This window comes from Rana temporaria, chromosome 12 (genome assembly GCF_905171775.1).
Source record: "Rana temporaria chromosome 12, aRanTem1.1, whole genome shotgun sequence".
Classification (NCBI taxonomy): domain Eukaryota; kingdom Metazoa; phylum Chordata; class Amphibia; order Anura; family Ranidae; genus Rana; species Rana temporaria.
In genome coordinates this window covers 100,884,918-100,906,595 of record NC_053500.1, presented here as the reverse complement: position 1 = coordinate 100,906,595, position 21,678 = coordinate 100,884,918, and the positions used below count along the sequence as shown (strand labels likewise).

The 21,678-nt window shown below is 43.8% G+C and overlaps 1 protein-coding gene across 2 annotated transcripts in view; it reads right to left on the bottom strand.

The window, feature by feature from the left end:
- The window catches only part of ARHGAP23 (Rho GTPase activating protein 23), a 259,682-nt gene that overhangs the window by 21,320 nt on the left and 216,684 nt on the right, over window positions 1–21,678 (bottom strand). For both annotated transcript variants that reach the window (XM_040329852.1, XM_040329853.1), the window contains exon 23: window positions 10,983–11,014. In XM_040329852.1, the coding sequence (XP_040185786.1) occupies window positions 10,983–11,014 (32 nt within the window). The remainder of the gene's footprint in view (window positions 1–10,982; window positions 11,015–21,678) is intronic.

Genomic DNA, 21,678 nt, shown 5'->3' with positions numbered 1-21,678 from the left:
CAAAATTGTAAAAATAAAATAATAATAATATTAACAAATAGCCACATTTTTTTTCTTGTCTTTTGTAATTTTTACTTTTGTTATTAAAATAAACTAACTTAAAGCGGAGCTCCAGGGTCCTTAAAAAAAAAAAGTAAATACTGTCGCTGCTGACTTTTAATATTAGGACACTTACTTGTCCACCAATCCAGAAGTGTCTTCACCACAGCTCTCGGGTGCTGCCACCGCCATTTCGGGTAAGGGAAACCAGCATGGCTTCACAGCCGGTTTCCTACTGCACATGCGTGGAACGGGGGGAAGGAGAGGGGTCCGAACTTCTATATGAGTTTGCGGTGGCAAAGTCAGTCGGAAGAGGGAGCAGGTACCCAATTTTGACCCACTCCCCTCGAAAGGGGGAGGAGGTATTTAGGCAGAGCTTCCCCTTTTGGGTGACGCTTCGCTTTAAATGGGAACTTTAAACATAACTTGATAAATAATAGTATTTAGCAAGGAACATTCCATATTAAAAATGATGCTCCCAAAGTTAGTTTGTGCTGTAATACAGTACAGACCAAAAGTTTGGACACACCTTCTCATTCAAAGAGTTTTCTTTATTTTCATGACTATGAAAATTGTAGATTCACACTGAAGGCATCAAAACTATGAATTAACACATGTGGAATTATACATAACAAAAAAGTGTGAAACAACTGAAAATATATTTCAAATTTTAGGTTCTTCAAAGTAGCCACCTTTTGCAGCAGACACCTCTCTAGAACTGTAAGGCCCCGTACACACGACCGAACATGTCTGCTGAAACTGGTCCGCGGACCAGTTTCAGCAGACATGTTCGGTCGTGTGTACGGTCGAGCGGACAGGTATCCAGCGTACATTTGTCCGCCAGACCGTTTTCTAGCGGACAAATGTTTCTAAACATGTTTAGAAACATGCCCGCTGGAATCCTGTCCGGTCGTCTGTACAGACTTACCGTACATGTCCGAGCGGCCGCCATCCCTCGCATGCGTCGAATGACTTTGACGCATGGGTGGAAGCATTGAACTTCCAGGGCCGCGCATGTCGCCGCGTCATCGTCGCGGCGACGGCGCGGCCTCGTCACCGCGTATCGTGAACGCGCGGATTTCTGTATGATGGTGTGTACAGCCATCATACAGAAATCTCCGGGTGGGCATGTCCGCTGAAAACGGTCCGGCGGACCGTTTTCATCGGACATGTTTGCCCGTGTGTACAAGGCCTTAAGAGGAGACTGTGTGGAACCGCTAGCTGCCCACATTCGGCGGGACTCCGGGGTCTGAGGTGTGAGGGTGGGTCCCTTGGAAGAAAAACTGTCGCTATATGCGGATGACACCCTGCTGTATTTGGCAGACGCCTCTGCCTCCCCGCTTTGAGACATTCGGTCGGTTCTTGGGAATACATATCAATTGGGACAAGTCGGTGGTGTTCCCACTCCATCCGTTGCTGGCCCGAATGAACTCTCATACACCCCTGTGTTGGGTAGAGGATTTCACCTATCTAGGGGTGCGGGTTGGTCTCGAGTTGGAGAACTAAATGGGTAAGAATGTCCTCCCGGTAATAGATCAATTGACCAAGCGGTGTGCGACGTGGCGTAACCTTCCCCTCTCACCTGTGGGACGTGGGAACCTTATAAAGATGATATACCTGCCCAAACTGCTGTATTTCTTTCGACAGACCCCCATCCCTATTCCTAGGTCCTTTTTTCGGAAACTTGACAGCATAGTAACAACCTTTATTTGGGCCGGCTTCCCTCTCGGGTGGCAAGGCACATCCTTTACCCTTTTCTGTCAGGGGGTGGGTTGACCCTCCCGAACTTCCTTGCTTACTACTGGGCGGCGGTCCTCGTCACGGTTCGGTAGTGGTTTTCCCAACCGCAGCAGAACCCAGCAGTCATGCTTGAGGCTGCCGTGCTATGCTCCTACGCTGCCCTATCTAATTTGGTCTTTCGGGGATGCAAGGCACATCGTTCCATTACGAAGCCAATGACAACTGTCCTACGGGTGTGGATGGCCTCCAGGGCAAAACTCGGCAAACCCAACACTGTCTGCCCGCACACCCTGCTCTGGAGGAATCCCCTCCTCCCTCACCTAAATACAGTCCCTGAACCGGTGGTGTGGGCTTGGCGGGACATCCTTACCCTCCGGCATGTGATGCCGGGTGGTGAGATTATGTCCTTCCATGACCTGAGCCAAACCCATCATCTCCCGCCCTCCCTTCATTTCAGATACTTGCAGATGCGACATGCTCTTGCGTCCCAGTTCCCGGATCCAGTGACCCTCGACTCGGATTCGGTCGAGCGTCTCCTGATTTCGGGTGTGGTGGGACCATTTCCCCCTATCCAGACTTACTTCCTTTAAGGCTGTCTTACTTCTGGTACCCCCTGATAACGGATATAGGCCATTGTAGCATTGACTGATTACACCTTAACCACTTAAGGACCGCCTCCTGCACATTTACATCGGCAGAATGGCACGGCTGGGCACATGCATGTACAGGTACGTGCTGTGCTAGTGTCCAGTCGCGGGCCCCGCTCCGAAGCCGCGGGACCCATGGACCTGATCGCCGCTGGAGTCCCGCGATCGGTCCCCGGAGCTGAAGAACGGGGACAGCTGTGTGTAAACACAGCTTCCCCGTTCTTCACTGTGGCGGCGGCATCGATCGTATGATCCCTTTTATAGGGATTCACAATCGATGACGTCACACCTACAGTCACACCCCCCTACAGTTGTAAACACACATGAGGTCACACATAACCCCTTCAGCGCGCCCTTGTGGTTAACTCCCAAACTGCAACTGTCATTTTCACAGTAAACAATGCATTTTAAATACATTTTTTGCTGTGAAAATGACAATGGTCCCAAAAATGTGTCAAAATTGTCCAAAGTGTCCGCGATAATGTCGCCGCCATTAGTAGTAAAAAAATAATAATTGGCGCACGCTTATTGCGATTTTTTTAAACCAAAAATAGGTAGAAGAATACGTATCGGCCTAAACTGAGGAAATTTTTTTTTTATATATATTTTTGGGGGATATTCATAGCAAAAAGTAAAAAATATAGCATTTTTTTCAAAACTGTCACTCTATTTGTTTATAGTGCAAAAAATAAAAACCGCAGAGGTGATCAAATACCACCAAAAGAAAGCTCTATTTGTGGGAAAAAAGGACACCAATTTTGTTTGGAAACCACGTTGCACGACCGCGCAATTGTCTGTTAAAACGACGCATTGCCGAATCGCAAAACCTGGCCGGGTCCTTTAGCTGCCTAAAGGTCCGGGTCTTAAGTGGTTAATCAGGTTCCCTGGAGAAGGGGGGTCCAGTGATGCAGAGATTGTTTTGTTGTTCTGAGTTCTAGGATGTTAATGGGGAGATTTGCTTCCCTTGGGGACCAGGTTCCTTGAACCATGAAAGATTGGAACAAGCCTCTCCAAATTGTAAGGCTACAATCTGTTGTTACCACCCTCAATGAGTACAGAAGAAATTACTTTCCGATTTCCAAGGCTGGATTGGTAACCTAAAAAGCTAGGGAGTTCCTTATTTCCTTGTGAAAAAGGCTGAAAAGTAGCATAGGAAATTTGAGAAAAAGAGGGTGTTTGTTTCAGGTCAACAGAATGTTGTGTTGAAAAGGCTTTGAGTCCAAATGAGTATGGAGAATCCCACTGAAGGTGAAGGATGTCATTTTAATCTTAAGGTCTGAACATGTGCTCTTAAGCTGGTCATAGATTGAAATCTAGCAGATTCAGCAGGGACTGGTCAAATTTCGATCCATCTATAGACATTCCAGCTCGAGAGGAGTCAGTCTAGTGATCAGGTGCAGCACTGATCAGTGTATTCTGACAGCAAAAAAGTACCACTGTCGGAATGCAATAACGCAACGGGGAGGCTTTCTTAACCACTTCAATACAGGGCACTTGTACACCTTCCTGCCCAGACCAATGTTTAGCTTTCAGCGCTGTTGCACTTTGAATGACAATTGCGCAGTCATGCAACACTGTACCCAAACACATTTTTTATCATTTTGTTCCCACAAATAGAATTTTCTTTTGGTGGTATTTTATCACCTCTGGAATTTTTATTTTCTGCAAAAAAAAAAAAGACAGAAAATTTTGAAAACCAAATGTTTTTTTTGTTTCAGTTACAAAACTTTGTAAATAAGTAAGTTTTCTCCTTCACTGATGGGGCTGCACTGACGGGCACTGATAAGGCGGCACTGATGGGCACCGATGAGGTGGCACTGATGAGGTGGCATTGATGGGCACTAATATGCAGCACTGAAGGGGCACTGATAGGTGGCACTGATATGCAGCACGGATGGGCACTGATGTGCGTCATGGATGGGCACAGATAGGCGGCACGGATGGGCAGCATGAATGGGCACAGATAGGAGGCATGAATGGGCACGGATAGGCGACACGGATAAGCATGGATAGGCGGCATGGATCGGTACGGGTGGGCATGGATGGGCACCGATATGTGGCACGGATGGGAACTGATAGGTGGCACGGATGTACTGTAATAAATTTTACTGATGGATGCCAATCAGTGCCAAACAATAATGCCTGCCAATCAGTGATGCCCATTGTGGGCACTGATTGGCATCTATTGTGGGCACTGATTGGCATTCATTGTGGGCACTGATTGGCTTTTCCTGGTTGTCTAGGGTGGCATACCTGGTGGTGGGCATCTCCGGTGGTCTAGTGTGGGCATCCTTGGGGGGGGCTGCGCTGATGATCAGCACAAACCCCCCGTCAGAGTAGCAGCCGATCAGCTCTCCTCTACTCGCGTCTGATAGACGCGAGTGAGGAAAAGCCGATCACCAGCTCTTCTTGTTTACATCGTGATCAGCCGTGATTGGACACGGCTGATCATGTGGTAAAGAGTCTCCGTCATAGACTCTTTACCTAGATCGGTGTTGCGGGGTGTCAAGGATTGTCGTGATGTGTGCCCCCGGTGGCACGCAGCGGCTCAATATCCTGAAGACGTCATATGACGTTGGGTCAGGGTATTGAAATCACTTTGCCGCAGTCCTTTTGTAATAGGGCGGACGGCAAGTGGTTAATTAACTTCAAATGTGTGGATAGGGGAATCTGTTCTTTTTTTTTTCTTTTTAGTGCAGGAGGAAGGGGGGTTGGTGTTCTTTTTTTTCTTTTTAAATAGCTGCCTTCACAAGGAAATAAGACACCCCCTAACTTGTTGGGATCCATGTATGACCAGCTTTTCCAGAATTAGGCCTAAGTATTCTAGATGAAGAGAAGGCTGGAGGGCAGACTTTTGAAAGTTTATTACCCAGCTGAAGGCCTGAAGAATCTTGAAAGTCTTTAGGATGTTTACAGATAGCTTTGAGGGAGATAAATCTATCAAAGACAGAGCCCTGATCTCAACATCATCGAGATCGTCTGGGATTACATGAAGAGACAGGATTTGAAGCAGCCTACATCCACAGAAGATCTGTGGTTAGTTCTCCAAGATGTTTGGAACAACCTACCTGCCTAATTCCTTCAAAAACTGTGGGCAAGTGTACGAAGAAGTGATGCTGTTTTGAAGGCAAAGAGTGGTCACACCAAATATTGATTTGATATAGAGTTCTCTTCTGTTCATTTACTTTTCATTTTGTTAACTGATAAAAAAAATAAACGATTAACACTTCTATATCTGAAAGCATTCTTAGTTTACAGCATTCTTTCATACCTCCCGAAGACTTTTGCACAGTACAGTACAGTGTGTGTATATATATATATTGTGGGAGATTAGCTTGTGGGGATCACCTTTTCTGAATGATAGTCCGCAAGCAGGCACTTTCTTTTTAAGTCTGGCGGATGCCAGGTTTTATTTAAAAGGTTTGCAGGTTAAAAATAAAGAAAACAATAAATTAAATCCTTGCCGTCCGGCGCTAACTAAACAAATAGTCTCCTCTCTATACAGTGCAGAACTGGTCCCCGTCACCCACAAAACATGCAGTAAAGCAAACCTTTCTTTAGTCCAACATTCAGCGCTCCCTTCACTCAGGTCCCTTCCCGAGTCTCAAAGCCAGAGTTGTGCTCTCTTCCTGGTCTTTTAAAGTCCAGCTGATTGTGGACTTCAGTGGACCCAAACATCCGGACCGGAACCCTAGCCAGGCCCAGAGGCTGTAAAACCCGTGCCGGATTCCGGTTCAGTCTCATGATAGAACCTATGCGAGGTGAAATGTACCTATGATCATGTATCGCACCTCGCATACCGTCACAATATATATATATATATATATATATACAGTGAGGAAAATAAGTATTTGAACACCCTGCTATTTTGCAAGTTCTCCCACTTGGAAATCATGGAGGGGTCTGAAATTGTCATCGTAGGTGCATGTCCACTGTGAGAGACATAATAAATAAAAAAAATCCAGAAATCACAATTTATGATTTTTTAACTATTTATTTGTATGATACAGCTGCAAATAAGTATTTGAACACCTGTCTATCAGCTAGAATTCTGACCCTCAAAGACCTGTTAGTCTGCCTTTAAAATGTCCACCTCCACTCCATTTATTATCCTAAATTAGATGCACCTGTTTGAGGTCATTAGCTGCATAAAGACACCTGTCCACCCCATACAATCAGTAAGAATCCAACTACTAACATGGCCAAGACCAAAGAGTTGTCCAAAGACACTAGAGACAAAATTGTACACCTCCACAAGGCTGGAAAGGGCTACGGGGAAATTGCCAAGCAGCTTGGTGAAAAAAGGTCCACTGTTGGAGCAATCATTAGAAAATGGAAGAAGCTAAACATGACTGTCAATCTCCCTCGGACTGGGGCTCCATGCAAAATCTCACCTCGTGGGGTCTCAATGATCCTAAGAAAGGTGAGAAATCAGCCCAGGACTACACGGGAGGAGCTGGTCAATGACCTGAAAAGAGCTGGGACCACCGTTTCCAAGGTTACTGTTGGTAATACACTAAGACGTCATGGTTAGAAATCATGCATGGCACGGAAGGTTCCCCTGCTTAAACCAGCACATGTCAAGGCCCGTCTTAAGTTTGCCAATGACCATTTGGATGATCCAGAGGAGTCATGGGAGAAAGTCATGTGGTCAGATGAGACCAAAATATAACTTTTTGGTCATAATTCCACTAACCGTGTTTGGAGGAAGAAGAACACCATCCCTACTGTGAAGCATGGGGGTGGTAGCATCATGCTTTGGGGGTGTTTTTCTGCACATGGGACAGGGCGACTGCACTGTATTAAGGAGAGGATGACCGGGGCCATGTATTGCGAGATTTTGGGCAACAACCTTCTTCCCTCAGTTAGAGCTTTGAAGATTGGTCGAGGCTGGGTCTTCCAACATGACAATGACCCGAAGCACACAGCCAGGATAACCAAGGAGTGGCTCTGTAAGAAGCATATCAAGGTTCTGGCGTGGCCTAGCCAGTCTCCAGACCTAAACCCAATAGAGAATCTTTGGAGGGAGCTCAAACTCCGTGTTTCTCAGCGACAGCCCAGAAACCTGACTGATCTAGAGAAGATCTGTGTGGAGGAGTGGGCCAAAATCCCTCCTCCAGTGTGTGCAAACCTGGTGAAAAACTACAAGAAACGTTTGACCTCTGTAATTGCAAACAAAGGCTACTGTACCAAATGTTAACATTGATTTTCTCAGGTGTTCAAATACTTATTTGCCGCTGTATCATACAAATAAATAGTTAAAAAAATCATACATTGTGATTTCTGGATTTTTTTGATTATGTCTCTCACAGTGGACATGCACCTACCATAACAATTTCAGACCCCTCCATGATTTCCAAGTGGGAGAACTTGCAAAATAGCAGGGTGTTCAAATACTTATTTTCCTCACTGTATATATATATATATATATATATATATATATATATATATATATATATATATATATATATATGTATAAAAACACACCCACACAGTGCCTTGCGAAAGTATTCGGCCCCCTTGAACCTTGCGACCTTTTGCCACATTTCAGGCTTCAAACATAAAGATATAAAACTGTATTTATTTTTTTCACAATCATTAAGTGAAAAAAATTTATTGGATATTTCAAACTTTTAAAAAAATTAAAAAAAATAAAATTAAAAAACTGAAAAATTGGGCGTGCAAAATTATTCAGCCCCCTTAAGTTAATACTTTGTAGCGCCACCTTTTGCTGCGATTACAGTTGTAATTCGCTTGGGGTATGTCTCTATCAGTTTTGCACATCGAGAGACTGAAATTTTTGTCCATTCCTCCTTGCAAAACAGCTCGAGCTCAGTGAGGTTGGATCGAGAGCGTTTGTGAACAGCAGTTTTCAGTTCTTTCCACAGATTCTCGATTGGATTCAGGTCTGGACTTTGACTTGGCCATTCTAACACCTGGATATGTTTATTTGTGAACCATTCCATTGTAGATTTTGCTTTATGTTTTGGATCATTGTCTTGTTGGAAGACAAATCTCCGTCCCAGTCTCAGGTCTTTTGCAGACTCCATCAGGTTTTCTTCCAGAATGGTCCAGTATTTGGCTCCATCCATCTTCCCATCAATTTTAACCATCTTCCCTGTCCCTGCTGAAGAAAAGCAGGCCCAAACCATGATGCTGCCACCACCATGTTTGACAGTGGGGATAAACCACCATGTTTGACAGTTTGGCGTAAAAGCAACACAGCTCATCACCCTGAACACACCGTTCAGGGTGATGAGCTGTGTTGCTTTTACGCCAAACATAACGTTTTGCATTGTTGCCAAAAAGTTCGATTTTGGTTTCATCTGACCAGAGCACCTTCTTCCACATGTTTGGTGTGTCTCCCAGGTGGCTTGTGGCAAACTTTAAACGGCACTTTTTATGGATATCTTTAAGAAATGGCTTTCTTCTTGCCACTCTTCCATAAAGGCCAGATTTGTGCAGTATACGACTGATTGTTGTCCTATGGACAGAGTCTCCCACCTCAGCTGTAGATCTCTGCAGTTAATCCAGAGTGATCATGGGCCTCTTGGCTGCATCTCTGATCAGTCTTCTCCTTGTATGAGCTGAAAGTTTAGAGGGATGGCCAGGTCTTCGTAGATTTGCAGTGGTCTGAAACTCCTTTCATTTCAATATTATCACTTGCACAGTGCTCCTTGGGATGTTTAAAGCTTGGGAAATCTTTTTGTATCCAAATCCGGCTTTAAACTTCTCCACAACAGTATCTCGGACCTGCCTGGTGTGTTCCTTGTTCTTCATGATGCTCTCTGCACTTTAAAAGGACCTCTGAGACCATCACAGTGCAGGTGCATTTATACGAAGACTTGATTACACACAGGTGGATTCTATTTATCATCATTAGTTATTTAGGTCAACATTGGATCATTCAGAGATCCTCACTGAACTTCTGGAGAGAGTTTGCTGCACTGAAAGTAAAGGGGCTAAATTATTTTGCACGCCCAATTTTTCATTTTTTTTAAAAAGTTTGAAATATCCAATACATTTCGTTCCACTTCATGATTGTGTCCCACTTGTTGTTGATTCTTCAAAAAAAAAAATACAGTTTTATATCTTTATGTTTGAAGCCTGAAATGTGGCAAAAGGTCGCAAAGTTCAAGGGGGCCGAATACTTTCGCAAGGCACTATTCAATTTTAACTCATAATTCTGTATTTCCAATGAGACGCATCAAGTTACTGTAGTTTCTTTCTCATAAATAATGACTATTACTTAATCCATCAATTCAAATTTATATTTAAAAAATATATATAAGCTCAAAAACAAATGTTCCATGTACTGTATTGTCTCAATGCACCGTGCCAGCTATGAAACGCATTGAAGGTGTTTTATGCCTAACACAGTTAAAGTATTTTACCTTAATGCATTAAGGTGAAAAACCTTCTGTAGTGCAGCCCCCCAGAACCCCCCTTTTACTTATCGGAACCTGATCTTTCTAGCGTCAGGGACGATCACAACAGCTCCAGCCGCTGTCACAGGTCCTCACTAGATAGAATGATAGCAGCAGGAGCCATTGGCTCCCGCTGCTGCCAATCAAATCCAGTGACACGGGAGTCGGGCCAAGTCCTCCAGTCTGTCAATGGACCCGCATGAGTGCCCCCTTGGAAAGCAGCTCTCAGAGGGAGCACTTGTGAAGAGGAGGAGCCAGGACCGCCGCTAAGCACCCCAGAAAAGGAGGGCTGCTCTGTGCAAAACTCTTGCACAGAGGGGGTAAGTATGACATATTTGTTATAATAAAAAAAAAGAACAAACCCCTTTAAAGATGAATTCCAGGCAAAGCAAAGCATTCTCTGAATGGTGCCTATGCCAAGTGGTCAACCATCTGTGTTCAAAATGCAAAAGGACAGCTGCTTGTGATCAGACCTGGAAACAAGTGGAGATCACTGGACTAGCAGTTGTCTACTACAGTGATTTTCAGCTTCCAGGGCCTCGGACAGGTATGTTATGTGCATAGTTACATTGGTCAAAGTTGAATTAATGTAACCATGTATCAACTATACAGAACTGGAATTCTTTTTTAGGTTCCTTATGAGTGAGCCACAGATTCATATAGATTTAGCAAGGTGTATTTGAATCCGTCGCAAATCTGACAGAACTTTAACACAATTTACTTCAATATGGAAGAGGAAATTTTCACCTCCACTTTCTTTATAACTGATATGGTGGTATTTTCATATGAATCGGATGCCACAATAGTGACAGACAATGAAAACTACAATTTGTGTACCAACAATGAAAATATTGCACAGGTTTATTGAATGGTGCAAGGCTTCAAACTACATTCACACCTCCAGATAATGTGTCACAAATGTCTTATTGAATTTGACCCATTGTGGCAATCCAAATAGTCTACCACACATAACGCACACTGATAAACACATCTGTGAGAGTTTCTTTTTTTTTCTGAAAATGCATAACACACAGAACATGTTCAGTGATTATAAGAATCATATTTTACATCACTTGCACCAGCTCTAAGCCCAAGATAAACATCCAACGTATATTCTCTATATACTTACCTTTGCTTTGGCAGAATCACTGTTGGTTGAATCTAAACGAAATCAGAAAAGACAATGAGAGTGTGTCAAGGTCACATGTAACAATAAGCTACAACAAGCTTTAAGCTTGCCATAGATGGATAGAATTTCTAACAAAAATTCTTAGTAAAAGTCTTAGGAAAATTTGTACTAAAATACTCAGAAGATTCAGACTTTGTTTATGTTTAACATTTGATTTTTGAATAAATGGACTTTACTGCAAAACAACCAAATACACTGTTAGAAATTTGTTTGAGAAAAGTTTTCTTTCCTGCAGCTTTAAACTTTCTAGTCACTGTGGTTGAAAACGAATGTTGATTTGACCTACTATTGATCAGAAAAAATATGCACACTTTCCTAAGAATTTACGTTCAAAATTTTACCCATCGATGGGTAGCTTAAGATCAGCTTTCTGTTTCATATCCATGCTACTACATCTTTCAAAATACCCTCATATTATTCACAGCACAAATGAGAAACCAATACAAATGTTCAACACATAATACACCACAGACACATGGTGCCTCGTTAAATCATGGGTACTAGACTGTAAAATCTGTGCTCGAGTATTGTTTTTAAATATTAGCTACATCTAGACATTCCAGCATACCTAAAATCCTCATTCTTATTATCATAGAAGGTCTAAGGAATTTATTGTTTTCATTATCAGCTTCAGTACCATAAGCATAGGTAAGGTGGTGATACATTCTCCTATACTGCAAAGGGAAATCCTGATAGCACCCATTCTGCCTTAAAAAAAAAAAAAAAAAAAAAGACAATAGAAAAGAGCAATGGTAATTTGCAAAGTGCAGTGAAACCATAGAAAACAATGACAGTTTAATGTCAGTTTAGAACCACGATTGCCAATATCTGGCCCTTGGGGCACTGTTCTTCACACTGATATAAGGCATTATTCCTCCCACTGACACCATTAATGAGGCACCAATCCTTCCACTGACCCCAACAATAGGGCACCATTTCTTCCACCAACACCAATTATAGGACACTATTCCTCCCTCTGACATCAATGATGGGGCACTATTCCTTTGACTGAGACCATTGATGAGGCACCTATAATACTTCCACAGACCCCAATAATGGGGCACTATTCCTCCCACTGACACCAATGATGAGACAATATTCCTCCAACTGACAACAACAATGCACTATTCTTCAAATTTTTTAACTATTCTTCTCACTGACACCAACAACTGGACACTATTCCTCCCACTGACACCAATGATGAGACACTATTCCTCCCACTGACAACAATGGGGCACTATTCCTCCCACTGACACCAACAATGGGACACTATTCCTCCCACTGACACCAATGATGGGACACTATTCCTCCCACTGACAGCAACAATGGGGCACTATTTCTCCCACTGACACCAACAATGGGGCACTATTTCTCCCACTGACACCAACAATGGGACACTATTGCTCCCACTGACACCAACAATGGGACACTATTCCTCCCACTGACACCAATGATAGGACACTATTCTTTCCACTGACACCAACAATTAAGTACTATTCCTCAGTCTATTGGACACAGGCAATAATGTATTTTTTTTAATCCCACTGACCACCAAACCTGAGATATAGTCTATTGCCACCAACGCTGGGGCATTTTTAAATCGTTTTTGCAAGTGGAGGCTATGCACCACTGTACTTTGTTTTTTCCCCCATAGGGGAATGACAGTGCTATTGAAATTCAGTCCTTGAGAGCTCCTGTGTGCAACACACTCAGTTCACAATACATTTGAAAAACTCTGCTACTTATTAATGATACTATTACCTATTATGTTAATCCAAATGTGCAAACATATATAAGATTGCTTTTAGCATTTTTTGCAGAGCTTTTAGAAAAGGTTTGTTTGTAGGAACAAAAATTACTTTGATTTAAATCCCTCAATATTATAGCTCTTGGTAAGAAACTACACTAGTAACCTTACTACTTCTGAATCAGGATGTTTCAGGAAAACAAATTTCCTTGGCGAGAGCTTGTTAAAGAATGAAAAAAAATGTACAAGCCCACAGAATTCCAAATATATATATTTCCCCTTTAGACTACATAAAAACCTATGTAACATACAACACCTTGGTTCATACATGGATACAAGCACAGACTACACAAAAGAGACAAATGCAGGCTCCTCCAGCAAACAAGAAAATTAGTTGATTGGCCATTTGATGGAGACATGACTGAGGGTATACATTGTAGGATGGATAAGAGAGACATTGAGGTATATAGAGGTAAAAAAGGAATGCACAGTAAATAGAGGAAATGAATAGTCAACTTTTTGAGACATTAGCATATACTATGATGTATGAACAGTATGCCATCAGGAAAACATATTTGGCCAGATTCACTTACGGCGGCTTAAAGTTGTGCGGGCGTAGCGTACGTAATTTACGTTACGCCGCCGCAAGTTAGAGAGGCAAGTGCTGTATTCACAAAGCACTTGCGTCCTAAGTTACGGCGGCATAGCGTAAATGTGCTGGCGTAAGCGCGCCTAATTCAAATTGTGAAGAGGTGGGCGTGTTTTATGTAAATAAAGCATGACCCCACGTAAATGAAGTTTTGAACGAACGGCGCATGCGCCGTCCGTGGACGTGTCCCAGTGCGCATGCTCCAAATCACGTTGCAATTAGTCAATGCTTTCGACGTGAACGTAACCTACGCCCAGCCCTATTCTGAATCGACTTACGCAAACGACGTGAAATTTGACGGCGGTTCTGACGTCCATACTTAACATTGGCTGCGCCATCTTTTTGGTGGTTTATCTTTACGCCTGAAAACGCCTTACGTAAACGGCGTATCTTTACTGCGACGGGGCGAGCGTACGTTCGTGAATAGGCGTATCTCGCTGATTTACATATTCTAGGCATAAATCAGCGTACACGCCCCTAGCGGCCAGCGTAAATAGACAGCTAAGATACAACGGCGTAGGAAGACTTACGCCGCTCGTATCTTAGCAACATTTAAGCGTATCTCAGTTTGAGCATACACTCAAATGTAGGACGGCGCGGATTCAGAGTTACGACGGCGTATCTACTGATACGCCGGTGTAACTATACCTGAATCTGGCCAATTACCTATAAGCAACCAATCAGAATCTTAGTTTAATGCCCTGACTTAAAACTACAGAAATGACAGTCACAAGTACAAGATCAGTACAGTAATTATGGGCAATGAGTCTTTATTATAACATACTTTTCATACATCAGCCTCAGAACTATGTACAATATAATTTAACCAACAGCAACCAACCAGAAGTTGCACTAATCTGATGAACAGGACATTGGAACTAGGCCAGTCCATAGTCATTTCTCTTCCTAATGATATACAGTATGCAATTTGGGGATATTTATACATAGGCACAAAAAGCAACATACTTGGTATTACATTTTATATAATAAACTTAACATAAAAGCAAAATTTTAATTTTGGGTGGATGAAACTGCTGTAATTGCTCACTATCTTTTGTGTCTAAAGCCTCGTACACACGGTCGGACATCCGACAAACTTTCCCTTGGATTTTTGTCCGAAGTGATTTGTCCGGTCACACCCACTCTGACTTTTCTGCAAACTTTTCTAAAACGTTCCTAACATCACGTGTCTTTTCTGCTCTTTATCGCCACCCTTTGGTTAACTTCTGCTATTGTTGGTTGATTTTAACATTGGTTCTGGGCATGCGTGTTTGTACTTCGGACAAAAGTCTGATGGCTTTGCTGTACACACGTTCGGACTAGGCACCATCGGACTTTTGTTGTCGTAAAGTTTGTCCATTTGCAGACCGAACTTTTTGTCAGACGAAACCCGAAAAAGTTGGTCCGATGGAGCGTACACACGGTCGGACAAATGTGAAAACTTGCAGATTTTGAAGTTTGTTGGACGAAAGTCCGACCGTGTGTACGGGCCTTTAGAAGCAAACTCCGGCCACTGAAGTTACTTACTTCCTCTCAGCAATGACATAATGAAGTGACATGGGTGCACTTTTTGTCCCCCATACTGACGTATATCTGACTTGATATATGGAGAAAGCAGTCAAATGAGACTTCTATTGAACACAATGGAGGATAACTAAAAATTCAGGTGCAAAAAGTGGACTAAAAAAAATAGGCTATTGCGCTGCCTAGAATCTGTCATTTAATGGGGCAACTAAGAGGGCCAGGAGAGTAGTAGGGGACACTAAGGGAAGTGGATGCAGCTCCTCTCAGATTAGGTCTTGAGATCCAAATGCTCCATCTAGGTGTAGCGATTAAAAAAAAAAAAAGACAAGAAAAATGCACTCGCTAGTTAAAAGTGGTTTAAGGCTCGTCATAAACCCATGTAGACATCCATAGGATCAGCGTGAGGCTGCAGAGCTCTGCTAGAATGTGGCTGGCTAAAGCAGAGTTCTTGATGGAAGTACAGCTGTCAGGATTCAGGCTGGAACATAAGCAACAGCAACTTCCAGAAGTAGCAAGATAGCTGCGGCTCCAAAGAGCACCTCTCTCAGCTGGGTGATGACAGGAAGTGGAGGGGGTGTGGCTATATGTTTCAGGGCAGACAGCAGCACCCCTTTATCAAACCATAGGAAGGAGACTGGCCAAACGACAAGTCTTTAAATACTGTGAATAGTGGGAGGAGCGGGGCAGGGGCGGGAGAAGGAGGCCAGTACTATTGGCTTCCTAAGATTATGTCTTTTACTTTTTATCATTTATTCATGTTATTTCTCAGTTTTTGTAATATGGACAATATTAGTCGCTCTAGGGTTAACACTAGCCTTATGTATCCCTTTGTTATTTCCTTCACATGCATTATCTAGCACTAGTTTGGTTAAAACAAGAGTTTAAATAGTACTGGCCTCCTGCTCCTGCCCCTCCCACTCTTCACAGTATCTGAAAAACTGTCCTTTGACCAATCTTCTTTCTATGGTTAGATAAAGGGGCGCTTCTGTCTGCCCTGAAACATGTAGCCACATCTCCTCCACTTCCTGTCATGATCACCCAGCCAAGAGAGGTGCTGTTTGGAGCCGCAGTCATCTTGCTACTTCTGGAAGCTGCTGTTGCTTATGTTCCAGCCTGAAGTCTGACAGCTTATAAACAAACCGTGATCCACTTTTAACTAGTGAGGGAATTATTAATGTCTTTTATTCTTTTTTATAAATTGCTATACCTAAATGGAGGCACCCATTGTGTTTGTTTTTAATTTGTGCAAAAAGTGGACTGCTGGAGTCTCTAATATAAGAGGTTAATTTTTCCAGTGGATCTAAATCTGCAGAATCCACCCAAAGCTAAACTGAAACATCTGTTGAAGTTACAGCTTACATTTAATGTTTTAAAAATATCCCCCAATACATGACCAGTCTTGTTATTTGCATAATTTTTTTTCTACCCTCTGAGTATCTAGGACAGACACAGGCCAGATGGTTCAGTAACAGCTATGTAACAATTATTAAGACACATAAAGGGAATGAGTACAGCAATGGTAATGGAAAATGTATAGATGTAAAAGCAAACCTAAAGCTTCTGACAGTGTGACCTAGGCTTACTCATTGCTTCTAGTTGTCCTTTTTTAGACCCAAATGTGGAAGTTTTTAAATATTGCATTTAATACGTTCTATATAAAACAAAATTTGTTCTTGCTTTTAACAATATACATAAAAATATGCAGCTGTGGGTTACAAGCAGGACCAGCTTTACCATTAAGCACATTAATAGGCTTTTTGCACTTCCGATCCTTTGAAGGACACTTGAACCCTAGAACATCTGTGTTATACTGCCACCTTTAGCATTGGACACTGGCAAACAAAAACCTGGGTATGACCCCTTTCCTGACTAGCATGCTTCAATTTTGATAGAAAGCAGTACCAAGTGCAATGGCCATAAACACAGATGGATAGGAAGTGTGTCCGTCAACGGACTCCTGTTCCAGGCGGCTAAGATACTGCCTTGAAGTAGTCTCGAATGAAACTGGGCATAAGGGACAGCCTCGAAGGAGGCTACCATCTTCCCTAGTAGTCTCATGCAAAGGCGAATAGACAGCTTTTTCTTTGCCTTGACCTTGTGGATCAGGTCCTTTAGCAACTTGATCTTTGGTTCTGGCAAGAATACCCTGTCTTGGGCTGTGTCTATGATCATACCCAAATACTCTACCCTTCTTTGGGCTTGTAGAGAGGTTTTTTGTAGGTTTACAATCCATCCTAACTGTTCCAGGTATTTTATTGTGGTGAGCACAGCGTGATCTAATCCTGCCACTGACTGATCTATCACAAGTAGATCATCTAGATAGGCTGTTACTGCTAAGCCCTGTACCCTCAGATTTGCCAACAGAGGGGATAGTACCTTTGTAAATACCCGGGGGTGGTAGCCACCCCAAATGGCAGAGCCACAAACTGGAAGTGGCGATGTTCTACCACGAACCTAAAAATCTTTGGTGTGAGGGATGGATAGACACATGTAAATATGCGTCCTTGATGTCTACCAATGCCATGAATTCTCCGCCTTGTAGGGAGGTGACCACTGATCGAATAGTTTCCATTTGGAAATGGCGAATGTTCAGAAACTGATTTAGAAATCTTAGATTCAGGATGGGTCTGACATCTTCATTTGGTTTTGGAATCACAAAAAGGTTTGAATAAAAACCTGATGCTTGCTCCTTTAGGGGTACTTCTGTGATCATCCCTTGGGACAGCAAGTGATCCAATCCCTTGAAGAAAGACACTCTTTTTAGTGGATCTTTGGAGAGACTTGAGCTTCGGAATTGAGAAGCTGGGATTTCTCGAAATTCCAGTTTGTATCCTAGGGATACTGTGGATACTACCCACTTGTCCTCGATTTCTGTCTGCCATGCCGCTGAAAACTGCCGAACTCGTCCCCCCACTCGGCCGAGCGGGGGCATCCCTTCATGAAAAGGTTTTGGGGTTTTTACTTATTAGCTTTTGAACCCCACGGTTTCTTGTTCTTCTGGGCCTGGTCTTCTTTAGCCTTTGTGGCTGGCTGACAATGTCATCGCCACTGGGGAGACGGGGAGAGAGGGCTTAAAACAAGGTTGCTTGTTTTTCTTCTTCTCTGGTAATAGAGTGATATACTTTTCCAAATCTTACCCAAAGAGGCGTTCGCCATGGAAGGGGAAACTGGCCAAAAGTTTTTTGCACAGGGCCTCTGCTGACCAATGCTTTAGCCAAAGAACTCGGCGCATATGCACCAGCTGGAGTGCGAGGCGAGATGCTTGCTGAATCAAATCTCTCATAGCATCTATTGTAAAACATAAGGCAAATTCTCCCAAAATTTGACTTGTTCCGGACGCAGATCCTTCAGCCCCTGTTTTACCTGATCCTTGAGGACCTGACACATACCCACTGCTGCTACAGCAGGTTGAGCAACTGAACCAGCAAAAAAGGAAGGAAGATTAACGATTCCAACTTCTTTTCCGAAGGGTCTTTAAACACCTGTATGTTATCCAATGGACAAGTCAGGTTCTTATTTATATAAGAAATAGCTGCATCTACAGAAGGAAGGCTCCACTTCTTGGAAATTTTTTCCTTCATAGGATAAAGAATGTCAAACTTCTTAGGAGGTGAGAAACGCTTATCTGGATGTTACCAGTCTGAGTAAATTAGTTTTTCTAGTAACGGATGAACTGGAAAAGAGCATGCACCCTGGAGGGATTTTAATGAACCCAGGGAGGAAACAAGTGATTCAGTTAAAGGGGTTGTAAAGGAAAAAATGTTCCCCCCTAAATAGCTTCCTTTACCTTAGTGCAGTCCTCCTTCACTTACCTCATCCTTTGATTTTGCTTTTAAATGTCCTTAGCAGGTGTGTCTTGAGGGAGCTCTGAGACCCTGTCCGAGTCTTTCTCCGTATCCCTGCAGCCTTTCACCTGCATTCGGCCTGCGACGGAGGACAGACTGACCGGGAGTGGTTTGCGCAAAGGGAAGGGCAATACATCCTCCTGCAAGCATTACAATACCCCTAAATCATCTCCCAGGCAGCCACCTGCTCCCGCCACTACAGGCAACATGGCGATGCAGACAGAGGAAGCGGACCCTGAGCTGGGAGAGCAGATCAACTTTGCTGCACTCATGCAGGCTATTACTACCTGTCAAACCACCCTCACGGGTAAGATTGAGACTGTGCAGCTTGATGTTAGCCTGATCCGGAGAGACATGGACAGCTTTAGGGCCAGGGAGATAGAGGTTAAGCGCCGAGAGGGTGAGGCGGAGGAAACGCTACAGGAGCATGGAGTCTCACTCCACGCGCTGCAGACTAAGGTGAAGTCTCTGGAGGCGAATGCGGAGGACGCCGAAAACCGGAACCGCAGGAATAACCTTCACATTGTCGGACTGACGGAGGAAGCGGAGGGTACCGAATCTACTCCATTCACAGAACACCTGCTGCATACCCTCCTCCCGCAAGCCCAGTTTTCCCAATTTGTTCGTTGTGGGGAGGGAACACAGAATGCCTGCTGCCCAGGGGCCCCCGAGAGCTCCTCCACGCACTTTTTTCTTAAGCTCCTCAACTTCAGGGACCGGGACCTGATCCTGTGAGAAGCCTGCAAGATTGATGCCCTACGCCATGAAGGAGCATGGCTCATGATCTTCCCTGACTATTCGATCGACACTCAGAAACAGAGAAGGTCCTTCGACCACATGAAGCTTAACCTGTGTAATCTGAAAATTAAGTATAGCATGCTGTTTCCCGCCCAGTTGAGGAATCAGGACGAAGAGTCGTACGCTTTTTCACCTACCCTGAAGAGGCTTCCTGCTGGCTGGAAACACTGCAGAGAGGCTGATCCGGACGGTATGCTACCCCTTCTAGGTGTGATTCTCTTTTGTTTTATACTCATGCCCCTCTATTTTCCAGACCCACCCTTGGGCCCCATGTCCACCTGCAAGTGACTGTTTCTGGACTCACTGCAAATTTGCCATGTGCTTGTGCAGGCCTCTACACTGGACTGGGTAGGGGGATTCTCCTGTCCCTGACTGCGCTCATGACCGAGCGGGTGGTAGTTTACACGTTATGACTTTCCAGTTGGGAACCAGTTTAAGCTAAGGGGGGGATTTCCCGGGTGACCACTATTCTGCATGGACAGTTTATCCTGTGCCTTTAAATAGGGACGGACTCTACAGAGACAAACTGAGACGCTCTGGTGCACCGCTGTTCGTGTGCCCCATGGGCAGTTGCCCTTTTTTTCAGGGAGAAAAGCTTCCCAGGGTTTAGGAGGTGATGCCAGTTGGGGGGGGGGGGGGTTGGGGATGTTCCAGGAGTGACCGTTTACACTCGATGTTGTTTTTTTCTTTGTTTTGTTTTGGTCCTTCTATTATGTATTAGTTTGCAGGCTGTGCAGCACGGGTCTCCTCCCACAAGAGGGAGAGGGTAATGTATATTACTATGCTGTTGAGACAATATCTGTTGAAATGTTTGCTGAGATGACTCTGTTGGTATACAGGTTGGTGGGGCTGCTAAGGCACCCCTGGGTATCCCCTCAATCGAGCTAATGGCTCTACTTAATGTTTTGTCTTGGAATATTTGGGGTCTGAATTCCAAGCTCAAATGATCCTTGGTATTCACCTATCTTAAGAGATATAGCCCCCACATAGTAATTTTGCAGGAAACACTTGACAGGGAGCAGGATACTGGCCCTCAAAAAGTCATGGGTGTGCTCGTATTACCACTACACATTCTCCTCCTATTCTAGAGGAGTCAGTATTATTGTCCATAAATCACTTTCCTTTACCCTACCGGACTTACATTTAGATTTTGAAGGGAGGTATGTTGTTGTCCATGCTATGTGTGATAGGTTGGAATTAGTGGTTGTGTACATTCCTCCCCCGGCCAACCTTACTGTCCTTCACAAAATAGCCCCAATCTTGGCAAAATACCCAGCGGCTGCTGTTTTACTGGCGGGGGACTTTAACATGCCTCCGAACCCTAGCTTAGACAAGTTTAGCCCTGACCCAGCCACAGGCTCCCCACTAGGTGGGCAGATGTGTATGGGCTTACGGATGTGTGGAGGTGGAGATATCCTGGAGAGAGGCAATATACGTGTCATTCTGCTACGCATGCCTCTTTTCCAGGATAGATCTGTTCTTCGCCAATGGCCCCCTCCTTTCTCGCGCTCGGGAGATCTAGATCCTGTCCCGTGGTATCTCTGACCATGCTCCCCTACTGCTAAGCTTGGCTACGGACGCGTCTCCAGGCTCGGGACTGTGGCGAGTCTCGGGCTTCTGGGTGACGGACGAGAGGGTAGCCCCTGAGGTTGAGGGTGAGATGGGTGTCTACTGGGAGCACAACAGGGGGACGGCTCCTCTGCCGGTGCTGTGGGATGCCTAGAAGGCCTACATTCGTGGGCAGTACCGCACGTTATTAATAAGTTCAGAAAGAACACGGGGCTAGCTCTGGAGGAAGCCGAAAGGTGTGCCCTGGCCCTATATATATATAGAGAGAGAGAGAGAGAGAGAGAGAGAGAGAGAGAGAGAGAGAGAGAGAGAGAGAGAGAGAGAGATATATATATATATATATATATATATATAGATAGATAGATAGATATATATATATACATAGATATATACGGTATATCTATGTATATATATATATATATATATATATATATATATATATATATATATATATATATATATATATATGGGTACTAGCATTTAAAGCAATTCAGATAAATTAAA